We start from the raw sequence: 17,925 nt of genomic DNA, 5'->3' as shown, positions 1-17,925 counted from the left end.
CCTCATTACAACTCATAATACTTCCGGTTCAAATGGGGCTTCCTGTCTTTGTTACGGGCAAGAACAACCCCCCAGCTAGCAATCGCGTTAGTCAAGCCGTGTGCCACGACAGTACGGACGTACTGCGCGTTCTGATCTTATTTGCATCGATCTGATAAGGCTATTATTGTAAGTATAACCAATAGAACTATTAGTTAACAAATTCATTTCAAGTGTTTAGCGTGTGTAGTTTCTAAAACCTCTGTATTTGTGTTTTCTGTTTCTATTTCCAGGTTAAATAACCTCTCGTTTTCACTGTGACTGTAACTCTTTTTATTATTACCTACGGACAAGACCTTTGCTTGTAACCTCAAGGTCCCAATAGTTTGTTTTATATCAATAAAAACCTATAAAGACACTGAGCGAGTTATTACTTAGTTAAATATCAGATCGAAGTGTCCCTTTCAGAGGGACATTTAGAAAATATCTGAACAATAATCATAATAATAAAATCGTGGAGATTTAATTTATCGTGAAATCGTCCTCCATTATGCACTGGGATCAATTTATTTGCCGAGCTGCATATCCGGAACCATTTAAAACCCCATATTGGTAAAACGTACTTTTAATATACATACTTGATACAATCTATTTTTTCACTCTCTACCAAATCTCTTTGCCAAAAAATAGTAGAGCTTGTAGATCTGCTTTTTTTCGGCAAATGTTTCGCCCCAGGATAATGGATGTTGGGGATATTTTGATTATCGCGATAATATCGTAATCGCGATTTCTTTGGTCACAATAATCGTGATATGAAGTTTTCATACCGTCCCATGCCTAGCACAGACCAATGGAATTACTGGCTTTTATCCACATACACACCAGTGGTGGAAAAAGTATGCAAGTGTTTTACAGAAGTAAAAGTATCAATACTGTAATGTAAAAATACTCTGTTACAAGTAAAAAGTCAGGGAATTCAGAATGTACTCGAGTAAAAGTATGAATAGTGTTGGCAGATCACGTTTGGTCACCGGCTTCACCGGCTGTCAGTCAGTCAGTCAGTCAGTCAGTCAGTCAGTCAGTCGTCACACGTCACACTTTTGCCCTTCTCATATCTCCGCCACCGTTGCCCCAATCCATGCCAAACTTGGCTGCCAAACCACTACCCCCACCCCCCATTTCTCACATGCCCCTCTTCTAGCGCCACCATGAGGCCGATTCTTGCAAGACACATTTTTGGACACTGCTCCTACAGATTTTGCCCTAAAATCACGCAAACCGGTACACAGTATCTTTAAAGTCATGTCATCAAAATGCATCTGTCCCATCTAGCGCCACCATCTGGCCGATTTTTGAAAAACACATTTCTGGACACTGCTCCTACAGATTTGGATATGGCTTCAGCCCCCCCACGGCGTGGACAAAACTCGGCGCCTCTGAGCGGTAAACAGTATCTCTACGGGGCTTTTAAGCCGTGACATCATTTTGTAGTCAGACCTCCAAGCAGATTTATTGTCAATATCTGTCCCTCGCCATTTCAACAGATCCGAGACAAAAATAACGACTAAAGTATAAGTCTACCACTTTCCTTTCAACAACAAAGAGAAGAAAAATTAGTAAATAGTAAAAATAGTAAAAAGACTCGCTTTTTTGGGGGGCAAAAGTTCTCCTCTACAAAATGATGTCAGACTTAACAGCCCCACAGTCCTGTCATCAACATGGATGTGTCCCATTTCCCATATTCCCGCCTGATTGGCTACCATTGCTTTCCAAAGTTTGTGTATGCGACCTGACGGTCGCTTATCTCCCGATTTAGGGAGTCTTACTGGTGTAATAATTATGACAGCCCTACGCGTACTGACATGGGGGGGTAGATCTGGGTGAAGTTGTTGGGGTGCCCCCCCACAGAGGGGGAGGCGGCCTGGTCCATGTAGGTCAGGTTCCCGGCAGGCTCAGGGTTGGTGAATCTATGGAAGAAAACGGAACACAAAAAAAAAAGGCAATGAAGGAGTTTCCCCAGCCAATTATGAGGAACCAAACATGACCCCAAGGGGTCCTTGAGGGGGATCCCTGCCCTGGCACAAAACATTTGCAGATTGGGGTCCGTGGTCAAAAAAATAAAAAAGGTTTGAGAACCATTGATGTTTGATTGATTGATTGAATTGAATACTTGTAAATGACAACCATTTTGTACAGAGACAGTATCAACTGTTGTTAAAACTGAAGTTGAAATTACACTGCCATTCAATTTCCAAAGGATGTAAACACATTCATTTCATTTGTATCTGGAAAGGGTACTGCTTCGGTTAAATGTGGACTTATTTTGGATGAGAGATTTTGATTATATTCTCTTTCAACACTTTCTGTTGTCTAACAAATGTTGGGGTTTCACCGCAAAAGCCATCTTCCTAAAATACCTTCATGTCAGAAAAAATGCAATCGTTTATGGAATATTAAGGACATGGCTAGACCATTCTGAAAGGCAATTCTTCCATCTTTTTTGGGTGTTATGTGGGGCTTGGATATACAGTTGCAACATGGGATTCAAATACCAATCCATCCTGTCACAGGTACCGTACTCGTTACTTGTCAAATAGTTTGGATAATAACTTACTCTGGCACAACTTGCTTGATCTGTGGTTTTACATAGCCATCTACTGCTTTTGCTGTGAGAACAAACAAACAGAAATTAAATTACACGTGAAACATCAAGCACCTTTTTGTGCATAACTAGCATTTGGAACAGTATACCAGAGTACCAGAACGACACATTGCTGTAGTCGGGTACAAACTACATAACTAGACCTGTGATGGTTTTCTCACTTGAAATGAAAGTATTTGTTTTCTCTTTTTCAATATCTCATAAAATGTTTATCCCATGATTTTGTAACACATTTTTTCACCCAGTGAATGTATGCTTTTACAAACGTCACTTGAAAAAACAATTGGGCCATTGAAACACTGCAATATAATTTGTGGAGTTTCAAAAGAAAGTAGCCTTTCTATAATAAACGTGGGTCTTTGTTTGTTGCATATACTGTATATTGTCACTGTCGGGCAGAAACCTCGTATCTCCAAGTTCCAAGTTTGTACGTTTTTTCACCAAGTAAAGCCTTGCTTCATCATACAAGGCGGTCTCACAAAAGTAGTGAAAACAGCCGATCTACAAGCACACAACGCCTCGCGGAGCGAGGCGTTGTGTGCTTGTAGATCTGCTATTTTCACTAGTTTAATTCATTTTTAAAATGATGAATACAAAACGAGCGGTCTTGGACATACAAGGTTTCCACCCGACAACAACGATATGAAATGCTACAATTTCGCAACAGCAGCAATATGTCAACGACCCAGACAACGTGAGTTGGGTAGAGAGAGAGAGTGCCACGTACAGAGCGGTGGGGTGTAATACTTGGAGAACACCTCGTCCTTGGGCCGGTCGGGGTACAGGAAGATCAGGTGGTTCAGGTCACTGATGCGGTCGGCCAGGGAGCGGATGGAGAAGTCTTTGGTGGTGTACGGCAACAGGTTCCACACCAGCCTCTCGCCTGTGGCAGCAGACGACAACGATCACTTTAATTATTCAGTTACGTTCAATAAGGAGTAGGGCAGGAGAGAGGGGTCTACCAGCACCCCAATGACATGTTTTCGAAACCTGTTTTTTTTGGACCGTTATGATGTCTAGTTATGATTTCTGCTTGTTGCCGTCGCCAACTAATACCCCATGGGGTTCATTTTTAACCTTTTCTCACAACTATTCCCGATCTGAACCATACAATGGTCATAACAGAAAATGCCATAACGCTTGATGTAAACAACCTACAGGGACAAATGAACACACTTTTCTATATGATTTTGACCCAGGGAATTCATTAAAGTGGTTATTTTTAACATGTATGCACATCTTGACCCTATTTCAGGACAGAAACGGTGAAAAATAACCCCAAAATTTTCAAAACACGTCTATACTTCTCTTTGTACAGATAAATTAAGGTGTATTCTTTTGATACCACAGGTTTTTTAGGACCCTTATGATGTCTAGTTATGATTTCTGCTTGTTGCCGTGGTCAACTAATGTCCCATGGGGTTCATTTTTAACCTTTTCTCACATATCCCCAATTAGTGTGGGGATTTAGGGGAGCAAATGCTAATTTCGTGCAATTTTGACTTAAAGCGCGAAATTTTGCACAGATGTAGCCCAGGGCTTGCTCTAATGATTTAGCTAGGGCGCCCGAGTCTGCGACCTTCGGGGTCGCCACAGCGGTCAAATCAAGTTGGGCTTCCATTGACTTTCTATACAGGAGGAAAATACCCAGAAAAAGATTTTTTTTCTGGGTATTTAAGGAGGATCTGAGGGGTCTAACTAGGGGTTTGTCATGATGCTGAATCCATTGCAGGCATTTGTTTTGCACAAAAAACATTCTGTGGGCTAGAAATGGCCTCAGAAAACAATACACGTATGGGTGAGTATTCATGTTAGTCGGAGGCCTTAGGGTTTTTTTTTCTTGTGCTAATCAGTCTAAAAGTTCAAAATTTTGCACAGATGTAGCTCAGGGCATGTTCTAATGATTTAGCTAGGGCGCCCGAGTCTGCGACCTTCGGGGTCGCCACAGCACCCACACAACTCTGAAAAGTGATGACTCATCACTTTTCATCACTAAAGTCGATGGGAGCCCAACTTGATTTGGCCGCTGTGGCAACCCTGAATGTCGCAGACTCGGGTGCCCTAGTTAAATCATTAGAACATGCCCTGAGCTACATCTGTGCAAAATCTTGAACTTTTAGACTGATTAGCACGAGAAAAAAAAACCCTAAGGCCTCCGACTAACATGAATACTCACCCATACGTGTATTGTTTTCTAAGGCCATTTCTAGCCCACTGAATGTTTTTTGTGCAAAACAAATGCCTGCAATGGATTCAGCATCATGACAAACCCCTAGTTAGACCCCTCAGATCCTCCTTAAATACCCAGAAAAAAAATCTTTTTCTGGGTATTTTCCTCCTGTATAGAAAGTCAATGGAAGCCCAACTTGATTTGACCGCTGTGGAGACCCCGAAGGTCGCAGACTCGGGCACCCTAGCTAAATCATTAGAGCAAGCCCTGGGCTACATCTGTGCAAAATTTCGCGCTTTAAGTCAAAATTGCACGAATTTAGCATTTGCTCCCCTAAATCCCCACACTAATTGGGGATATGTGAGAAAAGGTTAAAAATTAACCCCATGGGACATTAGTTGACCACGGCAACAAGCAGAAATCATAACTAGACATCATAAGGGTCCTAAAAAACCTGTGGTATCAAAAGAATACACCTTAATTCATCTGTACAAAGAGAAGTATAGACGTGTTTTGAACATTTTTGGGTTATTCTTCGCCGTTTCTCTCCTGAAATAGGGTCAAGATGTGCTTAAATGTAAAAAATAACCACTTTAATGAATTCCCTGGGTCAAAATCATATAGAAAAGTGTGTTCATTTGTCCCTGTAGGTTGTTTACATCAAGCGTTATGGCATTTTCTGTTATGACCATTGTATGGTTCAGATTGGGAATAGTTGTGAGAAAAGGTTAAAAATGAACCCCATGGGGTATTAGTTGGTGACGGCAACAAGCAGAAATCATAACTAGACATCATAACGGTCCAAAAAAAACAGGTTTCGAAAACATGTCATTGGGGTGCTGGTAGACCCCTCTCTCCTGCCCTACTATAAAACCTGCCGTTAGCAGCAGGAAAACAACTACCGGTATGCAGTGGTGTAACGCTACTAAGTATATTTACTCAAGTACTGTACTTGAGTACTGTACAATTTTGAGATATTTTTACTTTACTGGAGTATTTCCAGTTTCCAGTACTTTTACTTCTACTCCACTACATCTCACTCCACTAAACTAAACTTTAAGGTCCGGCGAATTGGCGAAGAGCGAATTAGCGTATAATTCGCTTTTTGTTTAAAACCTTATAAAGTCAATGGAAGCATCCACACCAAACGCAAATTTCGAAAAAGCGAAATGGCGTCTACTCTGTTTTGTATTCGCCCTTGTGTCGAATTTAGCGAACATTCGCTGGTGAACTCCTCTCTCTCTCTGTAACAAAGCAAGCTCCCTCTAACCTACTTAAAGAGAGAGAGAGAATGGTCAAGGGACCTTCCCTTTGCATTGAGGGGAACGGTGTTTCTTTCTCCTTTTCCGTGTCTCTCGTCTGTGTGGCTGCTTGGAAAAAGTACTCGAATGTCTTACTGGTTAAAGCATGGTTGCAAAAAGACTAATGTTTTAAAATAAATTGCTGGGTATTAAATACAGTAGGATCCGAAATGAGTGGATTAGTTACTTTGTTACTTTACACCGCTGCTGCTGCTGCTGCTGCCTGTCTGCGCAATAGAGCCTGTCTAGTGTCTACTCTGCCCCCGGAGCTGAGGGGAGGGGGAACGGTGAACGCATGTTGTCTCTTCTGTTCCTTTTCTTATTTAATAGGCTAACAACCACGACCAGGTCATCATCACTTGAGGATGTAGTTTCCATTGTTTTATTTGTTTCCCTGTCTCTGTTCTCCTCTCTCCTCTCCTTTCTTCTCCTAGCTTCTCCTGTGGCTACACTACAGGCATATATCACCCCCTCGAGTAGTTTTTAGGCGAATTAAGCGAATATTATATGCATATTAGCGTCGCTTTTTGGTGTGTATGGAAAAAGGCGAATCGCAAATACTTCGCCTTTTTGGTTCGTTTATTCGCGACGCTTCTCTAATTCGCCGGTCTGTACGGAGCTTTAGACTTACTTTGTAGATTATTACAAAACATACCTTAACTCAATTACTGCCAATCCTGTATTTTTCTGAATTCGATGGTTTGCTCAATTGTATTTCCCATATTTTTTTCTTTTATTGCTTTTTTCATAAGTTAGCGATCAGCCCCAGCTCATATAATGTGACACATTGTGAGCTTGTAAATCTGTTATTTTCCAAAGATTTTTATACATTTGAAAAGTTGTCAAACGGGACCTTTAGCATAATGACTACTTTCTACTTTTGGTACTTTTAGTACTTTTTGATACGAATCATTTTGTACTTTTACTCAAGTCAATTTTGAATTCCGGACGTTTACTTTGAGTATTTCTGCATTTCAGTATTGATATTTTTACCTAAGTAAAATATTTCACTACCATTCCCACCACTGCCAGTATGTCTATATACAATTTATGATGACCAAAGCTGTGAATAGACAAGACCAGTGTAGTCCTTCAGATGCACATGTTATTGCCGTGAAAACAATCAGATCTCTGCTTCCCTGGCGTTCTTTGCACCTCATTCATAGATAAAGCCCTTTTTATGTTTCAGCCTAGAATGGAAATCAATGCAGCCTAGTCTCGCCATTTTCTCTCTCTGCGAGCCACGGTGTGACGTATGGACTAGGGTCATTCACAGGGAACACAACATGCGCGCAGCACGCTGCACAGTTAACCCTTTGTTGTCTTGTTGAGGAACGAGACAACTCCTTTTGGCAGAGCGACCCCTAGTGGCCTTATCTTGTTACTGAACGAGTTTGGCCCCTTGCGTGTAAAGGATTCAAAATTAAAACAAGAAGCTTGATGATAACATAAGTTATGGAACTCTTGAGCACCCAAAAGTACATTATTTAAGTTCTCCTTACTGCCAGCAGGGGGTGGTGTTGTACTATAATAGCTAGTGGTGGTGCAGACAGAGAACTAGGTTCAGGGGTGTCGCACAACATTCTGGGCCCTGGGTACAAGGATTCGCTGCGGGCCCCCGCACAATTATTGTGTGCTTTAGCTATTGAAAAATAGCAGATCTACAAGCTCACAGCGCGGCACTGAGTGCCGCGCTGCGAGCTTGTAGATCTGCTATTTTTGAAAAATCTTGGAAATTTGTGCAAATCCTTCTAAGGTTTTTTGAAAGACCTGTTTCAAACCTTTTCTTGTGAAGGGTATGTATTTGGCCACGGACCACCATCTCAAAATATTTAGTTCCAGGGACCCCCCAGAAGCAAAATTTGAGTTACAAAGGTTCGCTTAAAAAAATACATATATTCAAAGATTTGCACACATTTTCACGACTTTTCAAAAATAGCAGATCTACAAGCTTGCAGCGCGGCAACTCGGTGCCGCGCTGCGAGCTTGTATATCTGCTATTTTTCAACGGCTAAAGTATACAATAATTAAGGCCCCTCCACCTTGGGCCCTGGTAACTCAGTCCCACTTTTCCCTCCCTTGTGACGCCCCTAACTAGGTTACTTCATGGGTTTACAGTTCATCTAAATGTCTGGTTGTAATAGCAGTCACAGTCACAAGCTCTTGTTTATCATTTTCACTGGTTAAATATTTTTCTACCACTTTTTGTGGTCACATGTTCAGATACTGGATTCTGATTGGCTTAAAACAGTGGTAAATCAGTCAACAACCTTGAGTTGGCTCATGGACCCCGCCCACTGTTGTGTTGCAGTTGTAACATTTCCAAGATCAATGCGCCTCCCAACTATGTTTTCTTTCATTTATATGGTAGAAGTGGTAGAAAAGCAATTTTTTTTACCGCTTCGCCTCGTGCCACAACCCTGAAACAGTGGTAAATCAGCCAACAACCCACTCCCTCTCATGGTAAATGGCTTACATAAAAGCCACAGACACCCTTTCAACCTAGAATCCCCCATTTTGGGCAGTGACACCCCATGTCATTATTGCTGCACTGGCCGGGTTACCTGCTTTGTTGGGGTTCTCTGCAACCCAGGCGATGGTGATGCCACCTATCTCCGAATCGCTGAAACGCAGGAGGAAGGTTCCATTGGGTTTGGACATCAGCATGTCCTGGGCCTGCTGCTTGTTCACGAAGCCCAGGATGGCCCTGAAAACAACACACGCACGCACACGCACACACACACACACACACACACACACACACACACACACACACACACACACACACACACACACTTTAATTGTGCACTCTCTAATGTAGCTTATAGATGATAACATAGCATTAACACTGTCAAGAATAAGCGCTTAACTCATCTACTGCCATTTAAATATGCCTTCTTTGGGATCTCCCCGCCATAAGTCTCCATAGACTTCCATGTAATTTATAGTGTACAGATCATGCACGCCCATGCACAGATCATGTTTACTAGATTTAATGGGGTCCAAAAATAATTTTGAAAAGAAAAAGAAAAAAGAAAAAAAAACTTTTCTTTTTTTTCAAACTCATCATACTCGTCATAAGCAGAGTGGACACATAACTATAACTCGTCAAACTAGTCATAAGCAGTGGATAGTGAAAACATGTTTTTTTATACAGTATGTATGGTGTATTTATATAGCGACTTATCTAAAGCGATTTATAATGTGCATTACATTCACATTTTTCATGCACCAGCAGCGGATTTGCTAGTTGGAAGCAGTAAGGGTCTTGCTCAAGGACACTTTGACACCAAGCTACCGTATCAGCCACTCTACCTCCTGAGTCACTGCAAAAATACGTACGCATGCGCGCAACACAATACTATAGTGCAGGGATCTTCAATGTTTTCAGGCCAAGGACCCCTTAGTTGAGAGAGAGATGAAGCAGGGACCCCCACAGCCTTTTCATAGATTCCATATAGTTTCATTGTTTGACAGCACAATCGTCATTTAACCACTTGAACGTGAATACTTAATAAACTTGACCTTTCACTCTGTACTTGGTCTGCTCTTTAACCCCTCTACACACCAAAGCTCTTTGCCAAAAATAGCCGATCTACAAGCTCACAGCGCCTCGCGCTGCGAGGCGTTGTGAGCTTGTAGATCTGCTATTTTTGGCTTAAAGTTCTCAGAATATGGATTTGGTTCAAGTGGTTAATATAAAAAAGGAGGAAAAAAGGACCCCCTGTAGTAACTTTGAGGACCCCCTAGGGGTCCCGGACCCCTTGTTGAAGACCCCTGCTATAGTGTCCTTAAAAGGTAATGTTATTTAATACATAGCTAGTTCAAATAATCATAACGTAGGACTTGTTGTGTGTGTTGCACTCATTACCCATCGTTCCAGTGTGGTTTGAGATGTTTCTTCATCAACTCCACCACTCCATCAAACCACTGCCAGAAGGTGAAGCTGCGTCCAGGCAAACTCTCCTGCACGGAAAAAGCAAGCCCAGCTTCAAAATCTGTTCTTTAACTCATCCAGTGCCAGGAATCTCCACTAGAGGGCGCCCAGTGGCCAGAGAATCCACCATAGACATACGCTGTATATGCACAAGCCGTGCGCAGCCATGACGCGCCTGAACACTTTCCTTTGTGTCATGGACAGGAACAGGATGAAGTTAGCTTGAAGTTAGCTATTGGCTACCACTCATTTTAGAAGCCCAATTTTCGGCGATTTAGCCGTGATTAAACCTTGCACACCTCATGGATATGCATGGAACAGAGAAAATTAGCTCTAAAGATCCTGGATTGCATTGGAGTGGACGGCAAATATCGGCGGCGCAACGCTCTCGCGGGCCGATGTAAACAAATCGCGGCCGGCGGCCGGCTCGAAAATGTAGCCCGGTGCTTCGGTAAGGCCTCTGGCTCTGAGTGTTTAAATAATTTTATATAAAAAGCCGAACTAGTTCGGGATCCGCACCCTGGACGATCAAAAGGCCGAAATAAAGCCGAACTAGTTCGGGATCGGCGCAAAAAGAGTTAATGGCATTTCTGACTCAGCCGAGAGTGTGCAGTGGAGAGAAGCAGGCAACAGTATGATTATGTCTCTCGCTGGATGTGAATAAATGAGGAGTAAGTGCCTTATGACTGTTTAATCCTCTCCAACGCCTTGACTGAGAATCTGGATTTTGCCATCAAGGCCTATTAAATGTCCTGCAGACCTAATACTAACGTGGGTGGGAGAGTGGGTGTATCGCTTATGGACCAGGATTATTTTCCCATTCTAGCACACCCGTGAGCGTCTTGTGAGGGCTCCCGTGGGCCGGATCGGAGCGACGCAGAATATTCGGCGATCTTTCAAAGGTTGGTGAAAAAACGCTGCGAATCCTGGCAGAGTCAATACGTTGAGCTGCTCTCTCACCCTGTTGAACTGAGCCCAGGACATGGTCATGGCGTTGTAGTCCTCGGGGTTGTTGCTGCCGCTGTTGAAGGCCTTCTGAGCCAGGAAGACCAGGTTGTCCTCCGACAGGCCGCGGCCGCTGTGCATCTCCGCCTTGTACTTCATGTCCAGGGCCTCGCACAGCTGGGGCCACAGCACCTTGTCTGGTACCATGAATGGCACCCTGCCCTGAGGAGGGGACAGAAATTCAAGACATGGAATCATCTTGACAATTGTTTTATGCTTTAACTATTCAAAGATTGCAGATATACAAGCTCGCAGCGCGGCTGCGAGGAGTGCGAGCTTGAAGATCTGCTATTTTTGATTCAAATTTCTTTTGGCAAATCTTTGAATATATATTTTTAAAAGAGAACATTTGTAACACAAATATTTGCTTATGGGGCGGCCTTCTGGGGCGGCCAAATACATGTAATTTTGGGGGTCCTTGACATGAAAGTCTGAGAACTGCTGACGTAGAAACATAGAAGGATATAGAATCGGGTCAAAAAGTTTCAAAGACTTGCATATTTTTCAAAAATAGCAAATCTACAAGCTTGCAGTGCCGTGCTGTGAGCTTGTATATCGGCTATTTTTTAATAGTTAAAGCATAAAATAATGATTAAAGTAAAAAATGCATAATAATGCATTCCAGGTCTTAATTGGTCAACACAATTTCCAAAAAGAAAATCTTTCAGTGGTGCCACTTAACACATTCCCCGCCATTTAACAATACCTTCGTACTCTCCCCTGCCCCTGTCTCCATAGACTTCCATGTAATTCATAGTGCATGGATCATGCACACCCATGCCTAGATAATGCACCACGTGTGTCCACATTGCTCACAGCTTTCAAACAAAAAAATCCGAATGGAAATCCGTTCAGGCATTCATGAGATAGCAGCCATTATGTTTTCCTAAAATGTAAACAAAGATGGCTGCCATGTTTGAAAGATGGGGTTGCTATGGGGGTTAAACATGCAATTTCGCGATTGCTATCATGCCTACTACATTTTTTGGGGTCCAATTTTTTTTCTTTTTTTTTCTTTTCTCTGGATTATCGGGCCTGGCGGGGAAAGACATTGAAATAATCTCGGGACTACTTTACGCCTGATTTCCACACATTTTCCCAAACTATAATATTCAATATATTTTCCAGGGCATGGAAACAATGTTTAAAAATGTACTGTAGTTTTCCTTGTTACATTTTCAATAACAAAGATTAGGAGGATTTATTTTTAATGCCTTAACGTCATACTTTGTAGGATCTTCAAGAAGCAATTTTTTTATATAACTTATAATTACACATAAATGTGTTTTACTATTTTTATTTAGGAGTGTCTGTCCCCTACATTCCCGGCACATACAGTACACAACTTCTGTGCTAACATAGGAAATGGTGCACGCACACACAGGAAATAAGGCACATCAAATGCATTTCATGTGACGTGACCACCAGGCAACAAACACATGGTATTGCCAAACTACCACACAAAAAGTCCTACTCGGTATCACTTTAACATAAGCCATGCTTATGCAAGACCTCATGTATTGTAGTATGCAAAAAAAAACTATTTTGAATGGCATCGTCTGACATGATGAGATATGAAAATGCATCATGCAAAGTGCCTGTCGAGGTATCGATGACTCACCGGCTCTGCGAAAGCGTTGTCCCACAAGACCGTTGCGGTGGCATTGTTGTCTTGGCTACCGTGAACTATCACCACCACAGGCAGTGATAAGGTCTTGTGGTTAAACAAGAAGAAAAGAAAAGATACAAGTGTAAGTTAACGAGTTAGGTGGCAAAAGAACGTACTGGAACTATTCAAAACATTCAACTGATTGTGGGTGCATTTGTGTGTAGCAGTTAAATGATTGTGTAAAGCCACGGTGTGACACGACTGCAAGAGCGAGTGAAATTCCTTACACAAATATTTGACTTGGTCCTCAAAACATTTCTAAATTGTGAGTAAAGGTCTTTGTATGCAAAGGTCCTGAGCTAGTCGACTACTCTGATCAATTCAATAATATAGCGATTGTTGCGGAAAGTTGCCTTTTTTGAGAGCTTTAAAAAGAATGAAAAAACACAAAAGACAAGGTCACAGGTTAGATTCCGTAGCCAAAGCCATCTGTCAAAGTGCGCTAGAGCAGTGGTTCTCAAAATGGATTCCAGGGACTCTGTGTGTTCCTTGAGGCAGGCATTGACACCAAGGCTTGCCCACCTGCCCCCGGCAGGTAAATAAAACCTACGGGCAGGTGTAGTTTGCTTTCAGGTTTTCCGACCGGGCAAGTGCTGATTTGAGAGGGGACGCAACCATCTATGAACACAACACCAGATATCTGTCTAAACACCTGAATGTGCTCTGTCCTCTGGTCTGTTGAATGTAAAATAAGAGCACTGATTACCTATAATGTGCTGTTTTTACTGTTGCTACACTTGAAAATGTGAAACTATAGACATATTAAATCATAGCTATGTAGGAATTTGTTAAGCATTTTTATCACAGCCCCAGAAAGTAAAGAAATAAGTGTTAAATTGAGCGGTAATTCAAATCTTACCTATCATTTTATAAATGACGATTTATTTTTCGGGCAAGTGGGGATGACCTTTGGGCAAGTAGAACATGACCTGTACTTGCCCGACGGGCAAGTGCCTCTGAGACCTTAGTGTCAACCCCTGCTTGAGGAGAGTCTAAATTGACCCATACAAGTCTGTAACTCTGACAGTGTACAAAAAGGAACCAAATGAACCCGTGACGGGTTCATTTGGTTCCATTTGTACACTGTCAGAGTTAAGGGGAGAAGTGTGAAATGTGAAAGTTTGAGAAACACTGCGCTAGAGCAAGACACCGATGGGGACGTGTGCTCTCGTGCTCTGAAACAGGAATTCTCTGATGGTGTGTGCGCGCGCAATGAGAGTGGCAAATGTGAGGTGCATTGCTTACTTTGACATGGAAGACCAGTTCGTTTCCCCCCACGCTGAATTGGGACTCAAACAGGACCGTGAATTTCTCCTCGGTCACAGACTCAGCTCCCCGACGGTCTGAGCGCTTGATCCGTTTCAATGACTGTAAACACGCACGCACGCACGCACACACACGCACACGCACACGCACACACACACACACACACACACACACACACACACACACACACACACACACACACACACAATTCCATTGAATCCTACAACCTATAAAATCACTGTATCACCCTTTGAAAGGCCACTGGTTAGATATCTGCTAAAGGTGCTAACACATTCACTAGTTACTGCTAAAACCAGTGTTAACTTTGTAGACCAAGAAGACTAAGATTTTGATATTTAGTCGGCTAAGACTAGACTAAGACCAGGGGTGAGATGCCGTGGGCTCGGTTGGGCTCGGCGAGCCCACACTTATTATCAAGCTGTACGCACGCGCGCCCGACATGCCCGCACGCACGCGCACGTGCACGCACGTCGTCAAGTTGTGTGACGGCTCGGTCAACACTTCAATCCCCTACCTGTCTGCTTTGCATAACAATACTCTGGTAGGCAGGCTCATTTACACTTGTATATGCGGCCAGCATATAGCCTACGCTCGCCTAGCATTCTTTGCAGACTTTTAGCTGCTTTCGGAACCTCTCCCTCTGCTATGCAGCTCCTCACTCTTCATGCCATGAGTTTAAATCACTCATTTTGTCAGAGCTGCATAGCGGAGGGACTCGGGAGAGGTTTCCGAAAGGATCTAGCAGACTTTACTGTGTGTGGGTGAGTCTATAAAGTCTATGTTAAGTTATTTTATATAAAACCTGAAGGAAAATATATTAAATTAATATATTTTCCTTCAGGTTTTATATATATATATATATAAAATATATATATTTTAGTTTCAATTAATATTATTAATTGAAACTAAAATAAAAACAACAAATTAACAATGTAACTAAATAAGAAATATAATTAGATAAAAAATGTTGTGTTATACAGTATTAGCACCGAGCGGCAGGCATGCGTGCACACATGCGCGTGCACGTGCGCGCGCACGTGACGTCATGAATTTAGAGGGGAACCACTTCTAAAATCCATATCACACCACTGACTAAGACTAAACAATTTCAAAAGGCTAAGACTAAAACTAAATGTGTGTTATTCAAAAGACTAAGACTAGATCAGAATTTGCCAAAATTAACACAATGAAAAGTACCATTATTTACCATGTTTCTGAAGTGTGCGCTGAGGGTGCCTGTGGCCTGGTGATATTCCATCACACAGTTGTTGTTGAGGATCTCTCCGCTGCTCTCACTGCAAAAGAGACACAACTCGGTAACACGCGAAACAATTCACTAGTTTGCAAATCCCGCCCCATTCTGCCCTGTTACTAGGCTGGGACATTAACCCTGGGCAGATTGTTTTTATAGTGGCAGTGAATGGGATTTTTTATTTTTTCATAGCCTCATTACAGCTATATAAAGTACCAAAGGAAAAACATCTAGGTGATATTAATAAAAAGGGAAGACAAAGGTACAGTAGTTACATTGCAAAACAGGGGGTTTCCCCGAAAATATATGTTTTAATTTGTTTAATCCCAGTGGGACAGAATCACTATTGCAGATTCTTTTATAGTGGAAGTGGATGGGATTTTTTTTTCCTTCATAGCCTCATTACAGCTATATAAAGTACCAAAAAAAACACATCTACGTGATATTAATAAAAAGGGAAGAAAAAGGTACAGTAATTACATAGCAAAACAGTAATTTTCCCCCGAAAATATATGTTTTAATTAGTTTAATCCTCTGGATCAGAGAGAATAGAAATCGCGCATTGCATCTTGGGTAGGAAGAGGAGAACTATAATCTCTTCTCCTCCAACATCTCCTCACATAATAGGCTGGCTTTTCGTAATTCTGCCCATTTAAAATATATGTACCCAAACGTAACAAGTTAGACCATTGATAAGGTCCATGTGAACTAGTCTGTTGAAGCTTATTCATTACAATGATCGCAAACGCTATGGTCGCGAGCGGCCTGGCCGTGCTCCGCAGTGCGGACAGCCGGTGAAAGACGGCTCCCACTTTCTCCGACTGCAGAACTCCACCCCCGCTTGCAAAAAGTGAATGTATTTTTCTGGTTGGCCAGTCAGGGAGTCTCATGGACCAATCAGAAGGCTGACAAACGGTGAATTCCTGCCAGTGAGGCAAAGTGAAGCGATTGAAGCATCTAGAACAGGGGTTCCCAAACTTTTTTGTCTCAGGGCACCCCATGAATATTTTTTTAATCCGAGGCAACCCTACATTATAATTATAACTTTCACTCCCAGGACCTTATATTTATAGCAAGCGTTGTTGTCGGGTGGAGACCTTGTATGTCCAAAACCGTTTGTTTTGTATTTATCATCTATAAAATGTACTAAACTAGTGAAAACAGCAGATCTACAAGCACACAAGTGTGCTTGTAGATCGGCTGTTTTCACTAGTTTTGTGCGACGGTCTTGTATGATGAAGCAGGGCAAAAGACGAACACAACTCGGAGATACAAGGTTTCTGCCCGAAAGTGACAATATTTTAGTGATTATGTTGCGAGGAAAACGTTGAGAGATAATTTTGTTTAGAACTGACTGAAAATAACTTGTACTTCAAGTTTAAAATTATACAAAATAATATTTTTTCAAGTGTCCAAATAAATTCCAAATATTATCAAATGATCTCGCGGCACTCCCGGACTGCCGTCAAGGCACCCCAGGGTGCCCCGTCCGTCACCCACTTTGAAAACCCCGGATCTAGAAAACAATCTGCAGCATATCTTCAGGTTTGAGAGCGCAGCGTTAGCTCACTTGCGCGTGCTCTCGTTCTTCAGCAGGGCCTTGGCCTGCTGCTCGCTGACGATGACGGCCTTGACCTGCGGCGGGTTCATGTGCACGTTGAGCTTGCCGCCCACCAGCAGGCGCACGGTGGCGGCAAACTTGGTCTGCGTCTTCAACACCTGGGGCGGCTGCTTCTCGATGATGAAGGTACTGGGGGGGGAGAGTTAGGGAGAAGTCTGACATGAGTTTACATGTTTGAGAGAGTCAGCTGTGAGGTGGGTGTGGTGGAATTCAGATCAATCAATGATCATGAGAAAATGAGGAGACAAGACAATTATATTAGGTGGTGGTGGTCAAGTTTATATATAACATGATATCATGGACAGAAGTACAATTAACACTCTGGACAGTGGTAAAAGAGTTCTGTAACACTAGAGTTATACTGTGGCTTCAAGGCCTCTGGAACGAGCTGTACCATAACAAGGTAGGCTTTACCAAAACAATAGTTACTGAGGCCCACTGAAGGCCTCTCTACTCCTAACTATCAAGTATTAATATCATCTGGATATTAACTCATTTGCTGCCATTTTAACATTGCACTGTATGGCTTTTCTGCCATTTTGTATAATGAATATTTTTTTTTATATTTAGATTTTTCCTAAATTCTGTGTTTGCACGACCATGTCATACATTACTGGAAATGGAAGAGGACAAGCTGTAGTTTCACGAAAAAATATAATCTTGCATTTACGATGTACCATTCTATAGTTATAGCCATTTCAAAAACCTTGTTTTTTGATTTTCCGAGTTTGAAAATCAAATGAAAAGGAGTTATTTAAGTTTTTGTGAATGTTCTCTTTTCAAGGAAATAACTCACTTGATATCTGTCTTTATGGCTTCAGGCACTTATCAGATGAGTGTACTAGTGTAATAAGTGTAATTGTGTATAACTGGAATTGTGTAATAGTGCTGTAATAGGCCACATCTTGCCCTTAGGGCGTCTTACTTCACACAAAGAGAAATACGCTTTTTATATTGGACTGGCCCACGATGGTCTGCAGTACCTCCTCACACACACATGCACACACACGCACACGCACACGCACACACACACACACACACA

General features: G+C 42.2%; 1 protein-coding gene across 1 annotated transcript in view; it reads right to left on the bottom strand.

Annotated features, from left to right (window-relative positions):
• The window catches only part of LOC308303269 (signal transducer and activator of transcription 5B-like), a 44,365-nt gene that overhangs the window by 3,375 nt on the left and 23,065 nt on the right, over nucleotides 1-17,925 (bottom strand). The window contains exons 9-18 of the mRNA XM_080747599.1: nucleotides 16,833-17,012; nucleotides 15,218-15,305; nucleotides 13,969-14,091; nucleotides 12,676-12,768; nucleotides 11,010-11,216; nucleotides 9,984-10,078; nucleotides 8,677-8,819; nucleotides 3,369-3,524; nucleotides 2,594-2,645; nucleotides 1,842-1,946 (exon numbers count right to left, since the gene is read on the bottom strand). Coding sequence (XP_080603725.1) covers nucleotides 1,842-1,946; nucleotides 2,594-2,645; nucleotides 3,369-3,524; nucleotides 8,677-8,819; nucleotides 9,984-10,078; nucleotides 11,010-11,216; nucleotides 12,676-12,768; nucleotides 13,969-14,091; nucleotides 15,218-15,305; nucleotides 16,833-17,012 — 1,242 coding nt within the window. The remainder of the gene's footprint in view (nucleotides 1-1,841; nucleotides 1,947-2,593; nucleotides 2,646-3,368; nucleotides 3,525-8,676; nucleotides 8,820-9,983; nucleotides 10,079-11,009; nucleotides 11,217-12,675; nucleotides 12,769-13,968; nucleotides 14,092-15,217; nucleotides 15,306-16,832; nucleotides 17,013-17,925) is intronic.

This window comes from Nannobrachium achirus (assembly GCF_963921795.1).
Source record: "Nannobrachium achirus genome assembly, chromosome: 18".
In the NCBI taxonomy this organism is placed as follows: domain Eukaryota; kingdom Metazoa; phylum Chordata; class Actinopteri; order Myctophiformes; family Myctophidae; genus Nannobrachium; species Nannobrachium achirus.
Note: the sequence above shows the minus strand (reverse complement) of the source record. Positions and strands in the feature narration are given on the sequence as shown.